This window comes from Bombyx mandarina, chromosome 19 (genome assembly GCF_030267445.1).
Source record: "Bombyx mandarina strain Sakado chromosome 19, ASM3026744v2".
Lineage (NCBI taxonomy): Eukaryota > Metazoa > Arthropoda > Insecta > Lepidoptera > Bombycidae > Bombyx > Bombyx mandarina.
Genome location: NC_143225.1, coordinates 2,805,074 through 2,831,072, shown reverse-complemented (window position 1 = coordinate 2,831,072; position 25,999 = coordinate 2,805,074). Strand labels below are relative to the sequence as shown.

At 34.9% G+C, this 25,999-nt stretch overlaps 1 protein-coding gene across 14 annotated transcripts in view; it reads left to right on the top strand.

The window, feature by feature from the left end:
- Trpm (transient receptor potential cation channel, subfamily M) overlaps nucleotides 1–25,326 on the top strand; it is a 274,349-nt gene extending 249,023 nt beyond the window's left edge. For 7 of the 14 annotated variants that reach the window (XM_089735226.1, XM_089735239.1, XM_089735234.1 and 4 more), the window contains 15 exons: nucleotides 2,782–3,003; nucleotides 3,683–3,916; nucleotides 4,280–4,402; nucleotides 5,660–5,851; nucleotides 8,235–8,318; nucleotides 11,939–12,134; nucleotides 12,799–12,916; nucleotides 13,244–13,261; nucleotides 16,445–16,584; nucleotides 17,156–17,327; nucleotides 17,805–17,978; nucleotides 19,600–19,764; nucleotides 20,269–20,387; nucleotides 21,563–21,729; nucleotides 22,252–25,326. In XM_089735226.1, coding sequence (XP_089591352.1) covers nucleotides 2,782–3,003; nucleotides 3,683–3,916; nucleotides 4,280–4,402; nucleotides 5,660–5,851; nucleotides 8,235–8,318; nucleotides 11,939–12,134; nucleotides 12,799–12,916; nucleotides 13,244–13,261; nucleotides 16,445–16,584; nucleotides 17,156–17,327; nucleotides 17,805–17,978; nucleotides 19,600–19,764; nucleotides 20,269–20,387; nucleotides 21,563–21,729 — 2,124 coding nt within the window. In that variant the 3' untranslated portion in view covers nucleotides 22,252–25,326. The remainder of the gene's footprint in view (nucleotides 1–2,781; nucleotides 3,004–3,682; nucleotides 3,917–4,279; nucleotides 4,403–5,659; nucleotides 5,852–8,234; nucleotides 8,319–11,938; nucleotides 12,135–12,798; nucleotides 12,917–13,243; nucleotides 13,262–16,444; nucleotides 16,585–17,155; nucleotides 17,328–17,804; nucleotides 17,979–19,599; nucleotides 19,765–20,268; nucleotides 20,388–21,562; nucleotides 21,730–22,251) is intronic. The other 7 variants (XM_089735227.1, XM_089735235.1, XM_089735238.1 and 4 more) reach the window with 4 other exon arrangements.
- Nucleotides 25,327–25,999: the final 673 nt, after the last annotated feature.

The following is a 25,999-nucleotide window of genomic DNA, read 5'->3' as shown; positions in this document are numbered from 1 at the left end:
CTTGGCGGTATATAGGCTTTTAGATGTGATTACTTCGGATTTCGACTCGGCAAGAGAGCTACTGCTTATAAGCAAATAGGCTTTGATAGAGCCCCAGGTCAAAGTAATTATAAACAAAAGACTGGAACAGAGTTTGATGATTCATCTATTTTCTTGACCAGTCTAGTTCCTATAAGGCTTCAGAAATTTGATGGAACAATTGTTTGGGAAAACGACCTACCCTCATCAACTTTTTGTTGCCGTCCAATAATGTTTAAATTTATAAAAGAAACGCAGTCAACAGTGGCAATTATAAAAGCTAGCATAACAGAAGAAATAGAAAGACTTCAGCCATCAAAAATCAAACAAGTTGAAGTTAAGCATCAATTGCACATGACGATGATAGACGGCAAAATAACCTCATATTTGTCAGAAACATTTTCTGCTGTCTGTGATATTTGCAAAGCAAAACCGTCAGACTTTTTTGGAGTCACTTGCTTATCAAAGAGAAAATAATGAAGGAATATTCCAGTATGGAATGCCATCTTTACATGCCTGGATAAGACGCATGGAGTGCTTACTTCAAATCGGTAAATATAATTTTATTACTTCACAATTTTTTCATCCTATGTAGTTTCCTGTGAGATTATTTTTTAAATGACATTTTTTTGTTTGCGTCTTTTCGTTTGGACTTCAAGAAATGGAGTTGCAAGGGGAGATGACTAAGAAAAAATATCAATCAGAAAGAGCGCTATACCTTAAGCGTTTAAAAAGGAATACGGTTTACTTATAGATGTTGTCAAGCAAGAAGCAGGAACAACCAATGATGGCAATACTGCCAGAAGATTTTTCAGGAATGCAGATGGAACAGCCCGCATAACAGGAATACGTAAAGATTTAATAGAGAGGTTTCACGTGATTCTTCAGACTGTTGCATCTGGAGAGCGCGTGGACCTTTCCAATTTTTCCGAGTTTTGTAGATATACTGCAGAATTATATATTAATTTATATCCCTAGTATTATATGCCTTCCAGTATCCATAAATTGTTGGCACATGGTAGTGATATACAATAATAAAAAACTTTGCCTTTCGTGCCATTCCTATAGGTAAACTGTCGGAAGAGGCAGCGGAAGCTCGCAATAAAGATTTTCGGAAATATACAGAGAGTAGTTATTTTAGAAAGATAAGTAGACTGCCGACTAATGAGGATATTTTACACAATCTTCTTTTGTCTTCTGATCTAAAGATCGAATGGTGAAACAAAATATATAATACTTAGAGAGATTGATTAATTAAGACCTACTAAATGTATTTTTGTTAGGTATTATGTAATTATGGGTATTGTTGCGTGCTTGTACTTACTAATCCATATCAAATTTAACTTAAAAGGACTTACGAAAATAAATATAAAGGTTTTTACTCTATGTATTTTTTCATTTTTTTCGATCCATTTATTTGGCAGAGTTGCAACTTTATGCACATGTTCATAGCATCAAATGATAGTAGACTAGACAAGGTGTAAGAAAAATAAAGTTTCAAAGCGGGACCTCACGGTACTTAGCAGGAATTTAATTTAATGTGACCCGCTCCATACAAAAAAAACACAAAACACATTTTTCTGACCAAACTATAAAGTTTTTGTAATTTTTGCCCAAAACAATTATTATTGAGATTAACGAGCTCTATCTATCTACGTAAAAAAATTTGTTAAAAAACAAAGTTGGTCCCTAAGTCACTCAAATCATAGTATCGACCCACTGTGCGACGTCGTTGGTCGTCGACTATCGCCTCGACGATCCGTCGGTCGGGCGTCCTCGGAGTGGCGCCGCGTGTCTGGTTATAGTGTTGACCGCGGGAACCCCCCTACTCTGAACGGGTTCTGACCCGGGACGGAGATCGGACGTCGGTTGTAAGAGTGCAGGGGAGTCGTTTAGTGGGTGGGCCCTAAAATCCTTGGGCCCGCGATCTGCTCTCAACACCTGCAGATCGTTGAGTCTCACATACCCCGCGCGCCCCCTAGGCGCGGGGACCTCGTAGGAGGTTCGGCCCCGCCCGAAAAAAAAAAAAGGTTAGGTTGTAGTGGTGCGCATGCGCATGCGTTTGCGCATGCGCACCACATTACTAGCATTTGCGATTTCGTATTTTGTATACCATGCTCACATTTACCAAAGCGACATGGTCATTGTGAATTCAATGTACATTTCCCTCCTTTGAAATTGTAAATGTTAGTTGAATGCACATTAGCCAAACGAGGAGGCAAATATGCACATTTACCGGAAAATGTGTACATTTGCCGCAATATCTACTTTTACCGTAACATATATAAATGAAATATTCATAAAGTTATCGAGAAAATATCACGTTAATTCCTCTGTTATGCTTGTTAACATCACCTTATGCGAGACTTGTATTTAGTGGAGACCAGGGTTCTGCAGTGTAGTTTCGGTTTTTTTTAATTTTTTTATTTAGGTTCTTATCAAATTTCGTTTATTGGTAATTTTATGGCTGTATTGGCTAGATGGTTGTATACACTTCACGGAACGCCATTCATTTGTTTTTTTTTGATGCGAATATTTAAAAGAACATTTTGGTTTCTTTTTTACATTTGAGAAAATATACGTTAGTATTTTTAGTCTATTTATGTTTTTTTTTTCGTTTTTTTTTGCGTTGTTACCTAGCACTAGTGTTTATTTAAATTCCTTATATATCTTTAATTTTAGCATTTATTAGTCTAGAACTTAGAGCACTTGCTTTTTTTCTTTTTTTTCTTTTAAGTTCTGTTCAGAGAATGTTATTTGTAGGTATTCTACCAACCGTACTTCATGTTGTACGGTGAAGTATTCGCTGGCGATATAGATCCTCCTTGCGGGAAGGAGATCGGCGACCGGAAATGCGTCACCGGAAGATGGATCACGCCCATCGCCATGACAGTGTACCTGCTCATCGCCAATATATTACTGATCAATCTCCTAATTGCTGTTTTTAATAATATATTCAACGAAGTCAATGAAGTCTCGCATCAGGTTTTTTTTATTTTTTTTTATTTTGCTTTTATCGTTTTTAATCGGAACGAGAATCAGGAATTTGCATGTTTGGAGTTACGAGTCAATATATCTTTCGTGCAAAGATCAATAATCAAATCTGTGTTGCTAATGTAATACGTTCTCTTATTTAATCTCGGGTACATCTAGTAATTAATTCACAGAAATATCTCTATGCTTAATTTCAAATCACAGTTCTTGATTCTGGTTCGCATTAATCTCATATCTTCAGATGTCGATTTACAATAGAAATGATAATGCATCTTTATTGTATTGTAAGTTGTACAATTTGTAATTTTATTTTAACTTCAAAATAAATTGATAGTTTCTCATTCTATTCGCATTCCACAATACGAATTTGAATCTAAAGACATGAGAGCTTATTTGCTTGTTTAGCTTGCTGAAATTGTTAATTAATACATAATTGAATGTATATTTATCAGTTGTCTGTATTTTATGATTCGTTTGGAAGCCATACTTGTCTAATACGAATGGAAAAGAAATCTTTTTTTTTTGTTTTTTTTTTTCTAATGCCTGATATCGTAATTCTGAGAAAGTAGACTTACAAAGAATCTCGTGAATGCATTAGACAAGGTATGACTTGGAACATCTAGAATATTTAATGTCGATCTAAACGAGAGGCCGTCTGTGTGTGCCGCAGGTGTGGATGTTCCAAAGGTTCACAGTGGTCATGGAGTATGAACAGAAGCCAGTTCTGCCGCCACCGCTGATCATCTTCTGCCACATCTACGCCGTTGGCAAGTGGGTGACCAGAAACGTCTCGCACAAGAGATTCCAATACGACAACGGACTGAAGCTGTTCTTGGAGAAAGAAGACATGGAGAGGCTTTATGACTTCGAAGAGGAATGCGTGGAGGGATACTTTAGGGAACAAGTGAGCTATAACATTCATTCTGCATTTAATTGTAAACATGAACAGAATCACTTTGAGAAATGATCTAAATTTCTGTTTTATTACTGGTGATAGGACTTGGGAGTCTGCGTGGGTAGGTACCACCGCCCTGCCTATTTCTGCCGTGAAGCAGTAATGCGTTTCGCTTTGAAGGGCGGGGCAGACGTACTATAAAAACTGAGACCTTAGAATTCATGTCTCAAGGTGGGTGGCGGCATTTACGTTGGAGATGTCTATGGGCTCCGGTAACCACCCATCTGAACAATAAGAATAAAAATTTGAATACTGTTGATATTCACGGATTTCTTCTGTACTAAATATAGCTATACGCGTCTTTCTTTACAGGAAATAAAATTATCGAATTCAATAGAGGAAAGAGTTAGGAATACAACAGATAGGGTAGAACATATAACGACCAAAATGGAAGACTTGAATCAAAAGGCAAATTGCCAAATACAATCGATGCAGGTGAGCTAATTAAACAAGCTGTATTTGTATGGCGAGAAAGAAGACAAGAAAGCGCGTATTCTGATCACGAATGTAGAATTTTTCTCGCAATGAAACAAATTGTGGCTATTTATGGAACCCGTGGCACACTGGTCGTTAACTAGCATTAAACTAATCATAGATCTATAAGACACTACTTAGAACTCATATCCCAAGGTGGGTGGCGGCATTTACTTTGTAAATGTCTGTGGGCCCATTTAACACCACGTGGGCCGTGAACTCATTCACTCATATAAGCAATAAAAAAAATGATGTGTGGTGTCGTGGGACACCGAATAGGAAGGAAGTTCCTTGTTATAAAAATATTAATTTTAAGTTCTATTCGAGGTATAAAGAAAATAATTATTTGGGTATACATTTTTATTATGATTTTTTTATAAAATAACAAAATAAAAACTACTTTACAAAGTTATCAACTTTATTTTATTCACAATGATTTATAAAAAATATATAATAATAATATCCAAAGAAACAGCTGTTAAACGTCATCACGTAGACTATACGTTAGACACTGTATAGCCGTCATACTAAGACTATACATAAATAATAACAAATCTTACGTTACGGACGTTTTTTCTCGGTTAGGGTATCCCTCCGCATCGTCCCATAGGAAACTTCGTTCCAAATAAACTAACAATGTTTTGTTTGTGAAACGCAACAAGTTAAACGAAAAAAAAAGAAAAAAAAACAGTTTGACGGAAGTTTCTGGAACTAATAATGTTCAATTCGTAGTAATGTTGAAATATTTTAGAATTTACAAGTCACAAGGTCATTCCGGGATGCCGGTAGTCATCAAGCGATACGTTTTGTTAAGACTAATCGACTTTCACTTATCATGTAAAACTACCCTAGTTAAAAAACATATACACGAATTCGTTTGAGGCATATCTTTCTTGTAATCATATCCGTGTCTTCATGTTTCAATGGCAAATCTATGGGTGTTTTTTTATTTATTTTATTTTTATTTCATTTACTTCAGATTTTGCATCAATATTACATTCATTAAAATTTCATATAGTATACCAGAATTAAATAAAAACAATAGCTACAATCTCGGAATAGAACAAAAACAATAATAATAATATAAAAAAAATCTAATAATAATAATAAAACAAAAACTCAAAATTAACGTCAAAATTACCTTAACCTTAATTTGATTTTAGCGTGACGTTCTGTGATTTTTATTATGGTCATTTAAAACATACGATGGCTTTTCAGAGCGTTGAATTTAGGTTAAGAAAGCTCGAAGATATAGCGGAGCAGACGATGAGCCACCTGGCGGTGATACACAGGTTCATGGCGACTCATCCTTCGCTGGTCAACCGGGGGTCCACAGACACTCTCGGACCGCCGCCCCCAAGCTTCCAGGCCGGGGGGAATAGACTTAGAACTGCCAGTGATCGCTCCGAGGTAAGACCCCATAAAAATGTGTCAATTTGTATAAATTATGCTGACGTAAATGTTTTGTCAAAATATTTTGGTGCATTTTTCATGTACCTTAAAACTCTTAATCGCATGGTGCTAAATCTATGCATCGTTATCTTATCTGAATCAGTGAATTATCAAGGTGTCCGCGAATTCAAGATTAAAACAGTTAAACGATTTAATAATTTCGACATTTTCTTTAATTAATTAATATTTGACGTCTCAATTTACAGTTTTCGTGGTCGTGGAATAACTGACACGATATAAAGTAGTTTGGAAAGCTTTGTAATTATACAATCTAATGAGTAAACAACATTTATGATATAGATGTAGTGAGAAATTATTTGCCTTCGGGAAAACTCGGATCTTTATCGGAATACGATGCCACCCGAACTGTCAATGAATTATCGTATTAAATGAGTGACATTCTCATATCCATTAATATGAAACTTTATTGTTTAGTGTCAAGTGTCATATACGGCTCTAAGATGGGTACTGAAACTATTTGAGAGAGCACGATAAATACGAACTTTTCCGAAAAATTACGAATCTTCTCTCACTTTTTTTTTGCGGGCCTTGTAGGACAGACGAGCATAAGGCCCCCTGATGATGAGTGGTTACCGTCGCCCATGCACTTCAACAATGCCAGAGGCAGAGCCAAACCGCTGCCTACCTGCCTATATCTGTAACTTTACAATTTTTTCACGTCAATCGCAACGCCTGACGTCATATGAGGTTAATATTGGCGTAAATCTATCTCAGCCTTAAATGTCGTTATAGATAAAGTAATCGCATTTAGTCGAGTATTGTTTTGTTTTGTGAATTAAAATTGATTTTTTTTAATCTCTATGATGGTTTCTAATTAATTTTATCATTAAAACGCCAAAATTGTAACTCTCTAATTTCAAAAACATCTTTGATGCAGTTGACATTAAAAACTATGCATATGATAAATCTTTATTTAATCGAAATCTATTAATAAGTATATTAATTTTGGAATCTAAATTTATTTGAGAAAATAAACTTGTAGAGTATAAAACACTTTAATTTTTAATATTACGTGAACCAGATAAAAATTCAGAATATAGTATGAAAAGTTCAGTAGTATTCAGTAGTAATAACAAGTTAAGTTTATTTTGTAATAAAAAAAGGAATTAAATAACCTATACTAATCTGATATATTCAGTTTTTCCGTGACCAATAAATTAAATAAATTTTTAACGTAACTCAAAGAATCCAGTCTCATTATTATAAGCTATATAGATCGCAGGTACGTAAGCACGATTTACATAGCATATAGGTAGCATCGCATATACAATATTTACATATTTTTTTGTACATAAAATAATTATCAAGTTAATATAATATCATTGATATTTTTTATTAACTACGCTTGCGACACCGCAGAAATTTCCAGAGCTCATCAAATATGAAAATCGTGATAAAACCCGCCTAGCGTAGTATAGTGTCGTGCTTATGACGTAAACGGCCACGAAAGCTTAAAGCAATTCGCAAAAAAAAAGAATTTTCAAAATCTATCCAGCAATCTCTGATATACCTGTGAACGTTCTTAAATAAATTCATAAAATCGATTAAGCAACCTATTTTCCTTTTAATCAGTTAAAAAGTACTAAAAAAAGGTTTCATTACGCGTTTATTATTTGATAGTTTCCGATACCATCAATACCTTACGCCTTGACCAGCGCGACCACGAAAACTGTATTAATTCGAGTCGAAATAATCGCGACTTGATACGAGCTAATCGCGAATACACCAATATCGATTTAGAATCGATTCTGCATCGACTCGTACTCGTTATCGCATCCCGCAAGTCATCGTGCCTAACTTGCGTGTTATTCCGAAACCTAAAGGACATGGGCCATTTTCGGCCCAGCTACTCGTGCTCTCGAGGACGTTAATAAAATATCTGTAGAAAAAAACATTTCATTTTTACATACTTATTATAAAATTTAAGGGTATTTTAATGGTGGGACAATTAAAATCATAAATAAAAAGAAATTAGCATGACTAAGCTACATTGATAATATTGAAGGAGTTGCCATAGGTAAAATATATTTATATTTTAAACAATTCGCATTAAATCTTTTAAAAAAAACATTATATTGCAAAAAACTAGCAAAATATATTAACATAAGATTAAAATTTAAATATCTCTTTATCCCCATGAACAATATTGATTTTAATTTGTTTATAATAAAGAGGATATATACTCTGGTATTTAAACTTAATTTCATTACTGTCCTTGAACTTCGTTTAGTGGGCCGTGCAATGTATGGAGAGTGGCCCATGTCCTTTCGCTCTGCTTTGCTTCAACTATGTCGTCTATGTATATGTGATAATACGGCAGGTACTATCAGACAGCGACACTGGTGCTCGCTTCACCGTGCGCCCGGTACAAGAGGAGGACGAACAACCCTCCTGCCACTCTGACGTAAGCCATTCCAACACGTTAAAACTCGGCGACCGTTGTCTAAACAATCGTTCCTTTAAATCGCGTCTAGGTAAGAGAGAGAGCGAGAGAGAGAGAGAGAGAATACACATTATTGCACACCAAAACACAATTTACATTCAAAAAACAATCAAAAAAGCAGATACATTTGTACAATAAGCGGTCTTATCGCTAAAAGTGATCTCTTCCAGACAACCGTTTAATTTACAGAAATTTTGGAAAATATAAAAGTATAGCAGGTATGTTGCGGTGTACTATAGGTAAAGTACCGGGCAATAAATATTGCACATCGATATTTAGAAAGAGACAGTCGTCTAATTTTGTTTTTGTTGTAGGGCGTTACCTGTGTGCGACGAAACACGATAACGATCCGATATCTATAAGATTAAATGTCAATTAGGTAATATGCGACAGGTATAACGCTCTACGAATCAAAAATTAACCGTCTCTTTCCCACGGTCGATGTGCAATATTTATCGCCGGGTACTGTATGTACATCCTTATTAAATTGGGTTCTGTGACGAATTCCTGGAATCAATGTGACTAAAAAATTTCCCACAGTTATCAATTGCGTTGTAGAATTTCATAAATTAACAACAACACAAATTCATTATGACACCAAAAATAATAATGATAACAGGGAATAAATGACGCGCGATAACATTAACATTATTATTTCTCACCCCCACAAAGATCCTCATCATTAGCGCCCCCGCAACTGGTGTAGAGAGTCTAAAACTCATATAAATATTAGCTTATCCATTAAGTACATGTATTTTCTACTTGGATACCAAGTTTCAAGTCAATCAGATGCATGGTTCAGTAGTTATAACGGAACATCCGTAAAAACCACTGTAGATTTGTATATTCGATATGAGTCATATAAATATATAAGTCAGTCAAATAATATGTTAATTAATTTTATAATCTAAATTAATTTGGGAAAAGAAACTTGTGGAGTATTAAATATCTTATTTTTTCGTGCTCATTAATATATATATATTTTTTTATTGCTTAGATGGGTGGACGAGCTCACAGCCCACCTGATGTTAAATGGTTACTGGAGCACATAGACAATCTACAACGTAAATGCCGCCACCCATCTTGAGATATAAGTTATAAGGTCTCAGTATAGTTTCAAGGCACACTATTAGCATATACTATTTCACATCAAAGTACCTACTTCACCGAAAGAACATGATCAATAAAAAAGCATTAATTATGAACTATATCGCTTCTGTGATCAAATAACTGTATAACTTAATCAACCGAAGGAATTTTCTGGTTAATAATTTTGTAGAGATCCTATTAATGAGGATTTTTGAAATGAAATTTTCTTAAAATTAAAATTTACCTTAATATTGTTAATTAAAATTATTTATCTACTAAAAAAAAGCTTAATCAAATCCACGAATAATTGAGGCAGCTACCGAACTAATTGCTAATTTTACTCTCTGAAAGTCATAAATGCCAAAAGAGCGATTTAAATCTCAATTTTATGATGACATTTATCAATATTAGTGGCGCTAAGCCGAGCGCTCTAACCTCTATTATCTGGAATAGTGCTAGCAGATATATGTACAGTCCCGCTCCGGCTCCACTCGGGTCTTTAACAAAAATTTCAACGATATTTGACGTTTTTTTTTTATTATAAATAAAAGAACACTTATTGCGGCATAACGATAATAGTTAGACATATGCCGCGACACTTTTGGTAAATAATAATCTGTTCCACAAAGTCGTAGTACATTATTTTATTCTACCACCAATAGTTTTCGCAGGGCACGCGATGTAAATAATATTTTAGGTATTTTTTTTACACCTTTGGTTACATTATTAGAGTTTTAGTAAGAATGCCAAAAATTTTTCAAAAAGGATTATAGCCTATGTCACTCGGTAATAGTATAGCTTGCAAACAGTGAAAGAATTTTTCAAATCGGTTCAGTAGTTTCGGAGCCTATTCAATACAAACAAACAAATATTTTCACTTTATAATATTAGTATAGATATATCATCCCATTTAGCCGACGCTTGTTTAGGCAACGCGTGGTTCGGTCGAAATTAGGGTTAAATTGGCGCAATTCCAAACGTATTTAATGTATTTCCATATTACTAATAAGCTTCTGTGTCGCGTGAGAGAGCCCCGCACGCATCAAACATTATTCATGAATTCGTATTCATTAGACGCATAAGTGTAACTTCATTAAATGGACATATTGTTTCGTTAATTAGAACACTAATAAAACAAGGCCTTTGTTTCATGGTTATGATTAAAACACTTCTATAGTTCTTTTATGTGCTTATTTTATTGCAAGCGTTGTAAGATTTCCAATGCTACACAGTTTTCGTGGTCGCGGGTCGCTGCCAAGACACGCCAACGTGAAAAAAAAAACGAATAAAACAATCGTTTGATTAACTATATATATGTTTTTTAATCAAAACTATGCAGATTTTTTTTAAATAATTCTCCATACCATTACCTGAAGATGTTTTGTGCGTGTTGTCTCATAATAACGTTACGGTTTTTAACTACCATACCAGTAAAAGATAATGGCCGATTTACATTGATCCAGTCAATGGCGACAGGCGGCTTATGACTCTGAAATAATGTATTACCGAACTGTAAAGAAAATAGCGAATGAATTAGTGAAACATATTTAATGCGCGTCAACATCTAACCCGATGTTAAATATATAAGGTATATTAATCCACCAGTTAGTCAGTTGCTAGTCACTGGAAAAACGTGAATCTGAAATTATTATAAAAAAAAACTATCTAAATAATTTTGAACGTCAGAAACAAAACGTCATCAGTATACAATTTTAAAAAATATCTAAAAGTAGCAAAGATAAAGTTTATTTAAATAAAATCTATTCAGAAATTTCTAGATGTCGATAACACAAGAAAAACACAAAAAATAAACACACTAACGCATAAAAGGAAATTAAAAAAAAACAAAATTGCTTCATTGTGTATATGTTACGGCAAATGTACACTCTTGGGAAATGTACACTTTTACCGGTAAATGTTCACATTTGCCAAAAAGTTGGATATATGTGAACTGAATATAATGTATATGTACATTTCCCAGAAAATGTGTACTGTTGCCTTCACGTTTTGGTAAATGTATAATACTCTTACCTTCATGTTTTAAGAAAAGTTGGAATACAAATAAATTTAAAATGCTGTTACAGTAAAAAAATATTTATTTAAATAAACATAATACAAAAGGCTTTAGTAACGAAAATTATTTTAATTTAATAATGTAAATTACAAACAAAACCTACTTTTCTTTGCATAATATATAAAATGTCGTAGGTTAGATTAGGTTAGGTTGTAGTCGCGATCTGCTCTCAACACCTGCAGATCATTGAGTCTCACATACCCCGCGCGCCCCCTAGGCGCGGGGACCTCGTAGGAGGTTCGGCCCCCGGCCCGAAAAGGTTGTAGTACTTTTACCGTAACATATAATATATAGATCAGGAAATAATAAGTCTCTCAATGCTTAAAGTTTTTATTTTGCTTCACGCGACACACGACTGTCGAATTAAGTACATTTGCCTCGATTTAAAAACAAAAGTAATGTGAATTGAAACAATCAGGACGAGCTGCCGCAGTCGGGAACAGAGGCTATATGTGGAGAAGCCAAGGAGCCGGAAGCCGACTCGATATCCACTTCGTCCGGAGGGAGCGCAGCCGGTCCTGACGTCACGGTGGTACGGCAGCAACCAGCCATAATGCCGGCCAGACAACGATCATCGGATAGCAACAGAACCGAACCCAGTGATGAGAAGAAAGGCAAGTTTTTGACAGACTGAGTACAGTTCATTCAGTGCGTTTCCACAGATCTTTATTGCCACGTACCATCCGGCTATGGAATGAGCTCCCCTCCACGGTGTTTCCCGAGCGCTATGACATGTCCTTCTTCAAAAGAGGATTGTGGAGGGTACTTAACGGTAAGCAGCGGCTTGGCTCTGACCCTGGCATTTCTGAAGTCCATGAGCGACGGTAACCACTCACCATCAGATGGGCCGTACGGTCGTCTGCCTACTAGGGCAATAAAAAAATAAAAAAAAGCTTTCACGTGACTCGACACGTTCTCTGTGTCAATTATTTATGACATTCAGCAAACTAATTTTTACTAGTGGTAGGACCTCTCGAGAGTCCGCGCGAGTAGGTACCACCACCCTGCCTATTTCTGCCGTGAAGCAGTAACGCGTTTCGGTTTAAAGGGTGGGACAGCCGTTGTAACTATACTTGAGACCTTAGTGGGTGACGCATTTACGTTGTAGATGTCTATAGGCTCCAGTAACCACTTAACACCAGGTGGGCTGTGAGCTGGTCCACCCATCTAAGCAATAAAAAAAAATTAAAAAAAACTATTAGGGCAGTTCCACTAAAGAACACACTTCGAAAACCGCTTAATCGCTATGACCATTAATCAAGAATCTGTATGATTTAGTGGCATCATCGACAGACGACGCTTTCCTCCCAGAAGTCCGCGAAATGCCTACAGACCTGCACAGCTTGAGACCTCGGACCACATCGGGCGGGACAAGACGTACAGCTAACACCAGAAGGTACGTCACACGTAAAATAATATACAGTAAAAACTCTACACAAACATGAAAATGTGATTGAAAATTTGTTTCAAACTCGTGTTGATTTTTAATGAATTCATTTGAGACAGTTTCATTTGAGTCATTTGAGACAGATCAGAGCATGACCATTCGTTTTTCCTTAATTGCGATCCATATTTCACTAATCATGTTTTCAATACCTTTGTTGCCCATTAAAATAAATTGGCGGACGTTTATACATTGGGAAAACCCAAAACAAAATCTTCATCAGTTTTTATAATTTCATGTACACGTTTTTTTTGTTTGTTACCTTCTTGCATCTGTTAGGAGACGGTTGTGGAAACAGTAAGTCAAATAGTTTCATTGGCGACTGGCTTTGCTTTAGTACGCGGGGTGGCAATAAATCGTTCCCGGAGTCTATCTATATCTAACAAAATAAATATACATTATTGTCGTTTTAATAATTTCATATTCAGTGACCCCAAATGAGACTAAAGTTTTCGCGCGTTAGCTAATGTAAATAGTATTCCATTACGGGCTATACAAAAACATTAGGATTTTTTCTAGAGTGTTATTTTTTTGTTTTGATATTCGGGAATGGTTCAGTCACACCCTGTATAGCGTTAGTGTATAAGTTTGCTTCGAGTTTGCTGTTAGAATGTCTCCGTGCTGTTGTCCATTACCACATTCGTACCACAAAATAAGGTCGGCTACTGAACACGTGAAGCGTTTAAGACGAGGATTCGAGAACTGTTTCTCAGAGAGCTAGCAGAGTCATCTAATTGATAATATTTATTTATATATATTTTTATGTATATGTATTTATTTAAGTACTAGTATTTGTATCTATAAATATTATGTATGTTATATATACACATGTTTAAGTAATATCACTATCACACTACACCTACCAAGGTTCATCTCTGCACTCCCCTAAGGTAGACTGTCAGAGAATGCCTATAGAATTAAGTCCACCTTTATACTATGTAGTATATAAAGCCATAAATAAATTAATTCGTTCCCTTAAACTTAAATTCAAGTGACTAAAGAAAAGTGCAAATTGTAAAATGCTAATTTATTTTTCGCTAAAAGCCAGATCCGACCTCAATATAGTTATTCATTGCTCCATATTCGTATAGAGTTGCAGATAAATTTAACTCTTAAAATAGACTTAATGTCAAAGCCTTGTACAGCTCATATATAATAGGTAAGCTCTCTAAGCCTCCTGAGTTATTAAGTATTCTGAAATACTCATTTTGTACTCCATATAACGAGGAGCCAGAAAAACTGTGATAGTTTGGAAATTGCTCGCAAAACATTTGCCTCTGTTAGGAAAAACGCCCGCACACTATGGCGAGATATACCCTTTTTTAATTGAATCCTGAATTAATAATACGTATACTAAAATTTGACATTACAATAAACATTTTTTAAATACTAACGTTAATTCCATCTGCTCGTATTTATCGGGCATAGAATATTCTCGAAATCAACTAATGTTTGTATCATTCGTCGTGTCCACGGCAAATGTGAAGTATTGAAAATGTCGAAAAGATTATAATGACAGTCAAAAATACGAGATTAAAATGTAAAACCAAATTATAATTGTGTCCACGATACGCGAACCCCAAAGGAAATAGCTGTGTATATATAATACTAGCTGACCCGGCAGACTTCGTAGTGCCTCAATCGATAAATAAAAGACCTAAACTTTTGTATAAAATAAACTTAAAACAAACAAAGGAAATCCGTCCGACGGGGGACACATCAAAGGGAAAACAAAATTGTTATTTTTATTTAATTCCGAGCATTTTCATATTTATCCACCTTTTAAACGTTCACTGGACTTCCAAAAGTAATTCAAGACCAAAATTAGCCAAATCGGTCCAACCGTTCTCGAGTTTTAGCGAGACTAACCAACAGCAATTCATTTTTATATATAGAGATAGGATATTATATCGAGGGGCGAAAGGATATGATTTAAGAGACACTTTTGCAACTTTACAGGAGAACCATTTGAAGGATAAAATTTAGAAAAAAAATCATAACAAAAAATTATTCCAACTGTTTCAATGTGTTAAATTTAGCATAATTGAAGTTCAATTGAAAACATCGGATTGTTGTTTCTAATACCAAATAAAACGGACCTTTAAATAAATAAAAAGTCGCGTATGAATCGAAATGTCACTTAAACCAAAGCTTGTCACCCATCTATACCTAATGTATCTTGTATATTTTGCAACGGCAAACTCAAAGCAAAACACGTCTTAGATAGTAGAATGGTTTTATTAGCTTTTTTTCACTGTAAGTTTTTCACAATACTTATTTTCACACTATCGTCACTAAACTTAAAATCTAAGAATAATAATCTGATGCAATTAATACCAGCCGATAGCGTGTTTTGATAATTTTGAATTTTTATTTGACACTGACTGACAATGCGCAGAAGTCATAACGCATTATAACTTTTTAGGTATTGCCACGTTTATTAATATAATATTATATTTTATCAGAACATTGATAAAGCTACGATCAAGCCTTAATTAATATAATTAGAACCGTAAGGTTTTATTAGTACTAATTCACAAACTAGTCAATGTTTGAAACTTGTAAGCACATTACTAACTGAATTAATTAACACTTAAGTAAATAAATGCCTAAACAAAAAGTACGTGCTTATGACCCGGTTCTCGTGGAACCTTTTTTAATTCCTTACATGAGTGGGCGAGCTGACGGCCAACTGCGTAATTCCGGCACTCACTTGGAAAAATGAGTTCTAAGTCTCAATTTTTTAATACAGCGATTAACCTGCCGCCCTTCAAACCGACACGCTTTACTGCTTCACGGCAGAAATAGGCAGGGTGGTGGTACCTACCCGTGCGGACTCACAAAACGTCTGGGTCTATGGAGGGATTATAGTTTGCTCTATGTTTTGTGTCACACTTTCCGCGGAGAGCAATCCCGGGAATGGTTCTACATAATCCTGTTATCTCTTTTTTACCAAACATAGACACGTTTCTGCCAATTTGAAATAACTTATGTGCACTCTAAAATTTCCATATCAATTAAAGTTTTATGTAAATAGTAATCACTACATTGGTACTAAACACATTTTTTATGATAACTTTTAAAAATACTACTTTTTAACAAACAAAAAAAATTATGTTCTTCAAAAACACACTTATACTTTATTTTTATTCAGCACAGAATTACGGTAAGTTAGTTCTGTTTAATTTTCAGATAAATAAAAACCGAGATTTCGTCTTTTGAAAATTGCATTTCTGCGAATGATTTTCTTTTTAAATTCGACGATACAATTTTGATCAATGGAATCTTCATTGATAGGTTATTTTGACCTTCACAAAAAATATGCTGCTTCTATTCGACTCGATTACTTTCTATGTTTTTTTCAAATCAATATCATTTACCTATATAAAAAAAAAAAAAAACTTCTAGATACAATTTTAATTAAGCCTATTATGAAAGTCTAGTCGAAAATCTTCCGTAAATAGCTTGTCGTGTCTACAGGCGCTCCGAAGGGGGCAACGACTGCGGCATGGGCCCCTACTCCTCACAACACTTGGCTCCGAGGAGACAGCACAGTCAAACGCATTCTGAACCCGACAACTCTGCAGTAGACGCTGGCTCTGTGCACAATTCCGTAACAGGTAAATTTAGATTGGATCATTTTTCCCCCTTTTGACCCCTCGAGGGGATATTCTAGATTCACCGAGCTAGTAGGTGAGCTCATGGGGCTTAAACCGGGAGTGTTGCTAACACTGGCCTCAGCAAGAGCAGTGCTTCGCAGAATCTACCACCGGACAAGATTGGATCACTTGTTCAATCATCTATATATCGATGAGTGAAAGATTTTTGGTTTAAGCAACATTTAGCTTAATACGCGACATTTATCTTGGTAATTTAATCTTGCCTTTTATTTGGTATTAGCATCAACAGTCCGATGCTTTTAATTGAACTTCAATTATGTTACCTCCCCTCCATTCGACTAGTTGAAGAAGTTTTTTTTTGTTATTTTGATATTTTTTTCCAAATTTTAAACATTAAATAGTTGTCTCGTAGAATTCATTAGGAACATAATTGTACTTTAAAATTGCAACATGTTGCTTAAAACACACTTACCTCTACCCTCGATATACTTATACTAATTTATGTTCCTTATTCCATTCGCGTGATTTAATGAAGCGGACAAACCATTGTTAAATTTGTAAATTGTCGAAGGTCCTCAATCGGGGTGGGAGGGTGCGGGGGCCACGGGGGCCGCGGGGGGGACAGGGAGGGCTCGAGTGGGGGGCGCGCCCCGCTCCCTGCTGCTCGCCATGCACGAGTACACGAGCATCACGGACGAACTGGAAACTGTCTATGGACTCTTCTCACCACCGCACACGCCGAGGTACCACACTAAACTATACAGGATACAAGCGATCCACTGGGACTTTTTGGCGGGAACGCGAGGAGTGAAGTTGTGCGATTTGTTTTATTTTGTCTATTTAGTGTTTCTTCAGGTCTGAATGTGTAATAATGAAAAAGGAAAATGAAACAAAGCCGCTGGACGTAACTTCTCGGGATCTTCCAAAAAGTCCACTGAAAAAGTTTCAGTAAATGAACACCATTTTACTGAAATTATATTTCATCCCATATCATCTCATTTCATTTAATTACATCCCAGTTGATTAATGTCTCAAATTATGTAATCATCTTCATTTCATTTAATATCACTCCATGTTATAATTTTTCATAAAAATAAGAATATAAATTAAAATAAGACATGACCAAAAGGTCTTAGTTACCAGGTCATAAAATCCCTTTTAAAAAAAGCGATCCAGTGGGAATGCCAGAATAATAATTTCAGTAACATTCCTCTGAACAGAACACCGATAACTTCACGTCTGCTGTCCCCCGCCCGCGCGGCCTCCCCCTCCGTCCGTCGACGTCACGCCAGCGAGATGTCCAACCCGGAGTTCGCACTCTTCATGGAGAAGGAGCACCTTCGAGGAGCCGAAGAAGACGATTACATCATCATGGAGAACCTGATCCAACGGCGGTGAGTTCGCACGACAACTGGGAATGGTGAAGGGAATTTGTTACTTAAAATTTTATGTTCCACTAATATTATTGTAAGATACTAGCGGCCCGCTCCGGCTCCGCTCGGGTCTTTAACAAAAATTTCAACGATATTTGACGTTGATTTATTTTTTAAAATAAAAGAACACTTATTGCGGCGTAACTACAATAGTTAGAGATATGCTGTCGCGAGACTTTTTGTAATTAATAATGTGTTCTTCAAAGTCGTAGTACATTATTTTATTCTATCATCAATAGTTTTCGCAGGGCACGCGATGTAAAGAATATTTTAGGTAATTTTTTTTACACCTTGGGTTACATTATTGAGTTTTAGTAAAGATCCCTAATTTTTTTCAAAAATGATTCTAGCCTATGTCACTCGGGAATAGTGTAACTTCCAAACAGTGAAAGAATTTTTTAAATCGGTTCAGTAGTTTCGGAGCCTAATCAATACAAACAAACAAACAAATCTTTCTTCTTTAAAATATTATTATAGAAGTATAGACTACCTGACCCGTCGGCTTCGCTGGGCATTTAAAATTAACCTTATAATTTCTCACCCCCACAAAGATTCTCATAATTAACGCCCCCGCAACTTGTGTAGGGAGTCCAACACTCATATAAATATTAGGCTATCCATTAAGTACATGTATTTTCTACATGGATACCAAGTTTCAAGTCAATCGGATGCATGGTTCAGTAGTTATAACGGAACATCCGTAAAAACCACTCCAGATTTATACCTATATATTAGTATAGACGAAAGAATTTTATCATATTAGACGCAACTCGACATGATGCCTTATTTTCGGTCTGGAAAATAATAATTATAATCAAATTGAATTGGTCTGTTTTATTTCGAGCAAGTCGACGATTAATCTTAATAATTGTTGCTCGTGCCATTTTGATTGTAAAATAAACTCTACAACGAAGATTTTTGAAATTATTTTAAATCTTATCTGGAATATGAAATCCGTTGTTTTAGACTTTACTAGGTTAATAGTATACTATATTACTTGTATTTGTTGTTTATACAGACTTTTTCTTTTAGTTCGCTTCCTTCGTTTTTCTTAGTTGATTCAATTCGTAAACAAATTTTCGATATATTATTGTATATTAATAACTTAAATATGACGCAAAAACATCATGATGAAAAAGACTATGGGCAAAGTTCTTTTCTCACCTTCATTAATCTCGTAGTGTTGGCAACGTTTATAAAAATCATAACTAACAACATCAAAGCAACAAATATAAAGATACCAAATACAAAAGATACGTGGCTAGAAGACAAGGATATTGTAGTTTTAAAAATTAATTAGGAAAAAAATGAAATACATACATAAAAATAAATAATAGTTTAAAATTTTGTAGGTGAATTTCAATTTTTTTTAATATTCAGTTCGCATCGGTCCTTATTAAGTATACCAAATTTTGACGTTAATCCGATGTTTTGAAGGGGCTCAAAATCATGTTCAAAGATTCCGTTACATACATATACGTCTGAAGCTAATAAAAGCGTATTAATACACGTGACTAAAAACGGCTTTAGTGAATGTCCCACAACGAAGATCAGAGAGTACTACTTTAATTTTCGACCGTAGCCTAGAAATGGGGTCTGTACTGGACAGATACGAGGAGGAGGAGGGCGGGGAGGGGGCGGGCGCGGGGGGAGCGATCAGCATCAGCGTCTGCGTCAACACCAGCGAGGAGCAACCACAGAGCTCGAGTCTCCTCACCGTGACAGACAGACGTCTACCGCATCAGAGGTAATTTCATTAATTGAATATGCAATTTCGAAAAGGGCACATCTCTGAAGATGTAAAACGTTCAGGAAATGAAAAAAACTGATTATTTTTTAAAGCAGTGTAAAATTTAAAATATTAACTTTTGAGATATATTTTAGTGTTAATTAGCAATCGAAAATTACTGGAATTATTATAAAATGGGTATAGGTAAGCCTCAAAACTGCATGTATATGAAAAAAACCTATTTGACAAAATATGCGACATGTGCCCTTTTCGCAGTAATGCGTTTCGGTTAGAAGGGTGGGGCAGCCGTTGTAACTATACTGAGACTTTAGAACTCATGTCTCAAGGTAGATGTCGACATTTACGTTGTAGATGTGTATAGGCTCCGGTAACCACTTAACAGCAGGTGGGCCGTAAGCTCGTCCACCCATCTATGCCACAAATAAATAAATAAAAGAGATAAAAGCAAACCGACAAAAAAGTATAGCTCCCCAAAAGTAATGTTTTCTCAAAAAACACCAGGCACTCGCTAAGGAGATCTTCAGCTGTCGACAGCCGGGAGCTTCCGTCGCCCCTGCAGCCTCTGCTCGGCGATGATGCTTGTTGCGAAGTCTTACTGCCGGTTCCGAGACAGCCTTCGGGTATGGTTTTAAGGTTTCTTTTTGCGTACTACTTACCAGTAGCGTCGGTGGCTCCCTCTGGTTCCATGGTGGACGAGCTCTTGGGACCCAATCTGGAAGAATTTGCTAACATCCGGGCAAGCATGAGCAGTGCTTTGTTGAATCTACCACCGGATCGAAATTCTGACCTAATGAAACACTTAGTGGGTAACTTCAGGAACTTTACCAGCAAACTCATTTGTAGAAGCATTTCACACTAATGCACGACCTATCAAATTCCCGCTGTTTGCTTCAATCATAATCAACTTAATGTACATGAAGACAGGGTTGTTTTTGTTACGACCGAACAGGTATGTAAAAATACACAGAGGGGCATTGCACAGAATAGTACGTACAGTACCCGACGCTAAATAATACACATCGAACTTTAGAAAGAGATAATCGACTAACTCCGGCTTCGTAGAGCGCTATCTCTGTTTCACGAACAATTAATAGCCCGGTGTCTATTAGGGCACATGATTGAACTAATGTGCGACACAGATATTTAACGTACTACGAAGAAAATAGCCAATTGCTTATTTCTAAAAGTCGACGTTCAACAATTATTGCCAGGTACTGTACGTATTTTACACGATCAAGCCAATAATGAATCCGATATCACGAGTCTTGTTTACTTGCGGACCTAATAATAATAATAATGATTGGTTCGAAGTAAGTATCAGTTGAATGGAATATTTGAAATGTATTCAACTGATAATTATTTTTAATAAATGTATCTTTTTTATTTGATTGTTTTTGTTAATTTTAAGTATGTTTCAATGATACTATGTTACACATATCGCTCATTTCGAGCGACTGTGACACAACTGTAAATTTGTAAATTTTACACTTTTTACAGTTATAGGATTTTTTCGTAATACTAATGAAGTTTCTAAATATTTCTGACAGGTAATGACTGTCTCTATTATTTTACTTTTGTAGTTTGACGTCTAGGCTTGAAAGGAGACTAATTTTTTAAAAAAAATAATCAAACCATATCTAAGTGGAATTTTTTTTTTTGCAATTTTGTCACTGTCGCTCCAAATTAGCGATATGAACTTGTTGTTGTCTGAAATAAAATAAATCATTCATTAATTCATTTATTAAATCTTTAAAATGGATTTGAAATTTATAACTTAATCCCTTTAAATAAACAGGAGATACGAACGCATCTAGCGACCTCTCGCTCTCACACATGGTGAGCGAGAATCTCCCGCCGCGGCCCTCCATAGTGCTCGACTCGTCTCAGCTCCCGCGTCAAAGGTCCGCGGAGCAACAGCAGCCGCAGCCTCCGGGACCGTCCAGACCCGAGACAATGTGCTAAGTAAGACTTATCAATACATCGTAGGTTTTAACCATTAGGTTATAACTGACTGGTGGTAGGACCTCTTGTGAGTCCGCACGGGTAGGTACCACCACCCTGCCTATATCTGCCGTGAAGCAGTAATGCGTTTCGGTTTGAAGGGCGGGGCAGCCGTTGTTATAATGAGACTTTAGAACTTAAATCTTAAGGTGGGTGGCGCATTTACGTAGTAGATGTCTACGGGCTCCAGTAACCACTTAACAACAGGTGGGATGTGAGCTCTGAGAGAGCTGTGAGAACAGCGCCTCTAGCGCCAAACGTAAGCAAACGTTCCAACTCCAGACAAGTTTGAGTTAACTTTTACGCTATCGAGAACGTTAAAAAACTCACACTAAGCACTTATAAGAGACTTAAATTACTAAAGTAGTTAAGTATGAATGGTATACCTTTAAAATCAGATGTCTAGGCAATAAAAACAAATGTTGCTAGAGTAGAAAGAATTAACGAATTAACGGATTAATCCTAATGTTTTTGTCAATACAGGTCTACCAGTTCACGGCGTAAACAAACTTGAGATAAATATGTAAATGTAAGTGACCTAAAACAAGAACGTACAGACAGACGGTATTGGAGAGGACGCATTAGTATTATAGTGAACATAACACCAAATATTATTTGTAAATTTGTAACGTCTCCGCACGTTTTATCTATCGAAATCTTTATATAACTTTTTCTATTGGAAATATTTGAGTCCATTTTTTGATGCGTCTGCAGTATTAAATACGGTTGGGATTTATTACAAAAAAATCGCGAAGTTGGTTCATTGGATGGCGGAAGTGATGTTTTAGATCGTCTCGTTTGGCAATGAGAGCCATAAATATTTTTTACAAGACTACATTGAGTGTACCTACTAATCTTTTTATCAATTATTTGGCACATCAAATTATTTTGTCCAAACAAGAAAACTGGTAGATGATGTGATGATGAAACTGTTGTTATAGTTTAGGTGAATATGCAGTATGCGTTTTATAACGTCTAATAAAATGAAATTATCGTAAATACAAATCCAGTGATAAAATATACAAAAATGTTGTTAAATCAATAATACGCTCTTTTTTTTTATTAATAGACGCGCGTGGTTTTTTTTTTTGTGTTTTTTTTTTTAATTGTAACCTCAACTATTATTTTTTATTTACCATCAAAAACATTTATTGGCTGTTTGGCTAGATTTGGAAAGACGATAAATTAAAAATCAATACTACACAATATACGAGTATTATGATTGTATAATTAGTTTAATTGTGAGTCGGTGTATGTTACTAGTTAAATAAATTTCGCTTCAACGAATGGACTCAAAATTGTACCCAAAATCTTATTCTGAGTGATGCCCAAATAGACTGATTTGAACACAATTCTAAATCTTATCATATCGACTGTAGAACAGTACTGTTTTGCTCTATACATATGTATATTTTATTTTTCTTTAAATTTTGACCTATAAATATTATCTAATTCAATTATCATTGGCAGTGACGGATTTAGGCTTGATGGCACCCTAGGCCCTGTTTACCAAACCGCCCTTAATGTTCGAATAAACTTCAGTAATTTAGATCCAATATTTGTTTATTTTAAATTTAAAATAATGACGTTAATTTTTTTTTTAATAATCGGAATTCATTTTTAAAGGAAACTGTCTTTATTGCTTTTCATCTCTGAAATTTTGGCATTTAAAAAATCCCCTCTAATTTGCCGCCGCCCTAGACCCGGGCGTCACGAGCCTAGGCGTAAATCCGCCACTGAACATTGGTTTGACTTTTAGAAGTGAGAATGGATAACCAATATGGGGTAGGTAGCGAAAGATTCACTTGAATGATTCTCATTTAAACTCCTTGATTTTCGCTGTAAAAACGCTAAGTATTTTGAAAACCTTTGGCCTCAACTTTTCCTGCTTTCTTACTTGTACAATCTCACTTCAGGATCTTAAAAGTTAGTAAATGGGAAGGTGAAATCTTGCGAAAATGCTTTTTTAACTTGTAATACAATTTTTGGATATTTTCCATCATGGTAGAATAAAATTACATTATTTGAAACTTCCGTCACGGGTTTCATTCCGTTACAAAAATTCCCATTTTAGAAGATTTTAAGCTTAACTCTTTTGATCTAATCGCGATAATAATTTACAAAAAAAAAGCTGATATGTATGTATAGCATGTTAGTACATTTAAATAATTAAGAAAATCGACAATACATTCATTAGTGCTCAGTCTGTAAATAATGTTTTCAATAATATAAACGGTATGATAATGAAATGAACTGAGTTTTAAATGTTTAAGGTAAATAGATTTTATCAAGATAGGAGTACATACAGACCCTTTTAAAAGGAATTTGTCCTGCCTGCGGAGTGAGATTATTCTTTGCTAAAAACCTTTTTTAAGAAATACGTCGAGTACATGCGTTTTTTTTATTCTCAGAATAATGAAATTAACATATCAAAAATATTTTATCTTCCCTTAATGATTTAATCATTGAAAGATCGTTTTAACATAGATTTTAGTTTCAGAATTTAGACTATAAAGTGTTTTATAATTTACGGAATGATAATGAAATTTTAAATATTTTTACCGATCTATTTATTCATCATTTATTAATATTCAAAGGCAACGTCATCACAATGTGTTCAATTATACCAAATATTTTGTGCAAAATTTACCATTTATTAAATTTTCAGTACAATCGAAGCTAATTCATGTATATAGTTGTAATGAATTAAATAAAACCGAAATATGTAGAAATGAAAATAATATGTATATTAGATGATTTTCTAACTCTAATAAACCTATTGTGCTTAAGAATTGATATAATAATAAAGATATTCAATAATTTATTTAACGTAGGCATAGACGCAGGTTTTTATCAAATTGCAAGGAACCAAAAAAATCTATCGTACATTCAAGTACTTGACAGAAGTTAGCCATTTTGACATGAGAAGATATAATTTCAAAGTTAATAATATTTAAAATCCTAATTCAGCCTTGAATAGTATGTATATTTTACGATTACTTTCAGTAATGTTAAGTTTACATAGACGATATTAGTTTTATAGCCATCGTCATTCCGCCACGTCCAAATTCGTCAAGATTCATAACAAGCAAGATATCAATCTTTTACAAAGCTATAGATTGATGCAAATGCCGTTGAACCTGCCCACATAATTGTACTTAATAAAGTAATATAAAACCTAGTATTTTTTAATTATTTGTCTGTAAGCATTTAGCGAAATTCTTTGTTGAAGTTAAATACAAATTAAAACAATAGTTACCAGTATTTTAATGTATGAGGTTTTGATATTTTTTCAAAACTATTTTAAGGGTTTACACTATTTTAATACACATTCGCTTTCGCTAAAAAAAAAACAGTACCTCTTAGTGAATTTTGTTAAAATACTAAAATGTTATTAAAATTGATGAGAATTTAATCTCAAATAAATAAATTCCAACCACAAATGTTAAACAACTAAGAATTTACATTTATTTATAATTTAATTATTACGTTTCGGCTTCTGTGTTACGTAAACATTATACAATAAATGAAGAAATAAATATATTTGTGATAAAAAAAGATTGTTTCATTTAAATTCCTTTCCACACTCAAATCCCTTTATTGTTGTCATTCATCGTGTATGGTAGTCAAAAAGACTTCATTTATAAAAGTTTTCTTTTTTTTTTTGTAACTCATAAAATTTATTAGCCCATGGCAAAAAAATTCAACGTAATAAGAAAACTATTTTTATAATATTCAATTCAAACCAGGAATATCATTGTACAAATGAAATTTCAAAATGTATTATTGCTTGAAATTCACAATGCGAGTTTGCACATAGATACAGCTATCTAGATTTTCCGAAAAGCAGCCCTTTCATTTAAAAGGGTGGGATAAGCATTAAACAATATATAGTAGTTGTTCAGTAGTCGAAATTCGACCTTAATTATTAATTTAAATTATAAGTTTGAACATTATTACGGCTCTATTGTCAAAGACTTCTATAATAACAGATTTCGCTAAGGCTACAATATAGACAAATAATATTAAAGACGAACAATATTTTGAAAGTCGTCGTGGCCTAAAAGATAAGACGTCCGGCGCATTCGTATCTAGCGATGCACCGGTGTTCGACTCCCGCAGGCGGGTACCACTTTATCTAATGAATTACGTACTCAACAAATGTACACGATTATCTTCCACGGTGAAGGAATAACATCGTGTAATAAAAATCAAACCCGCAAAATTATAA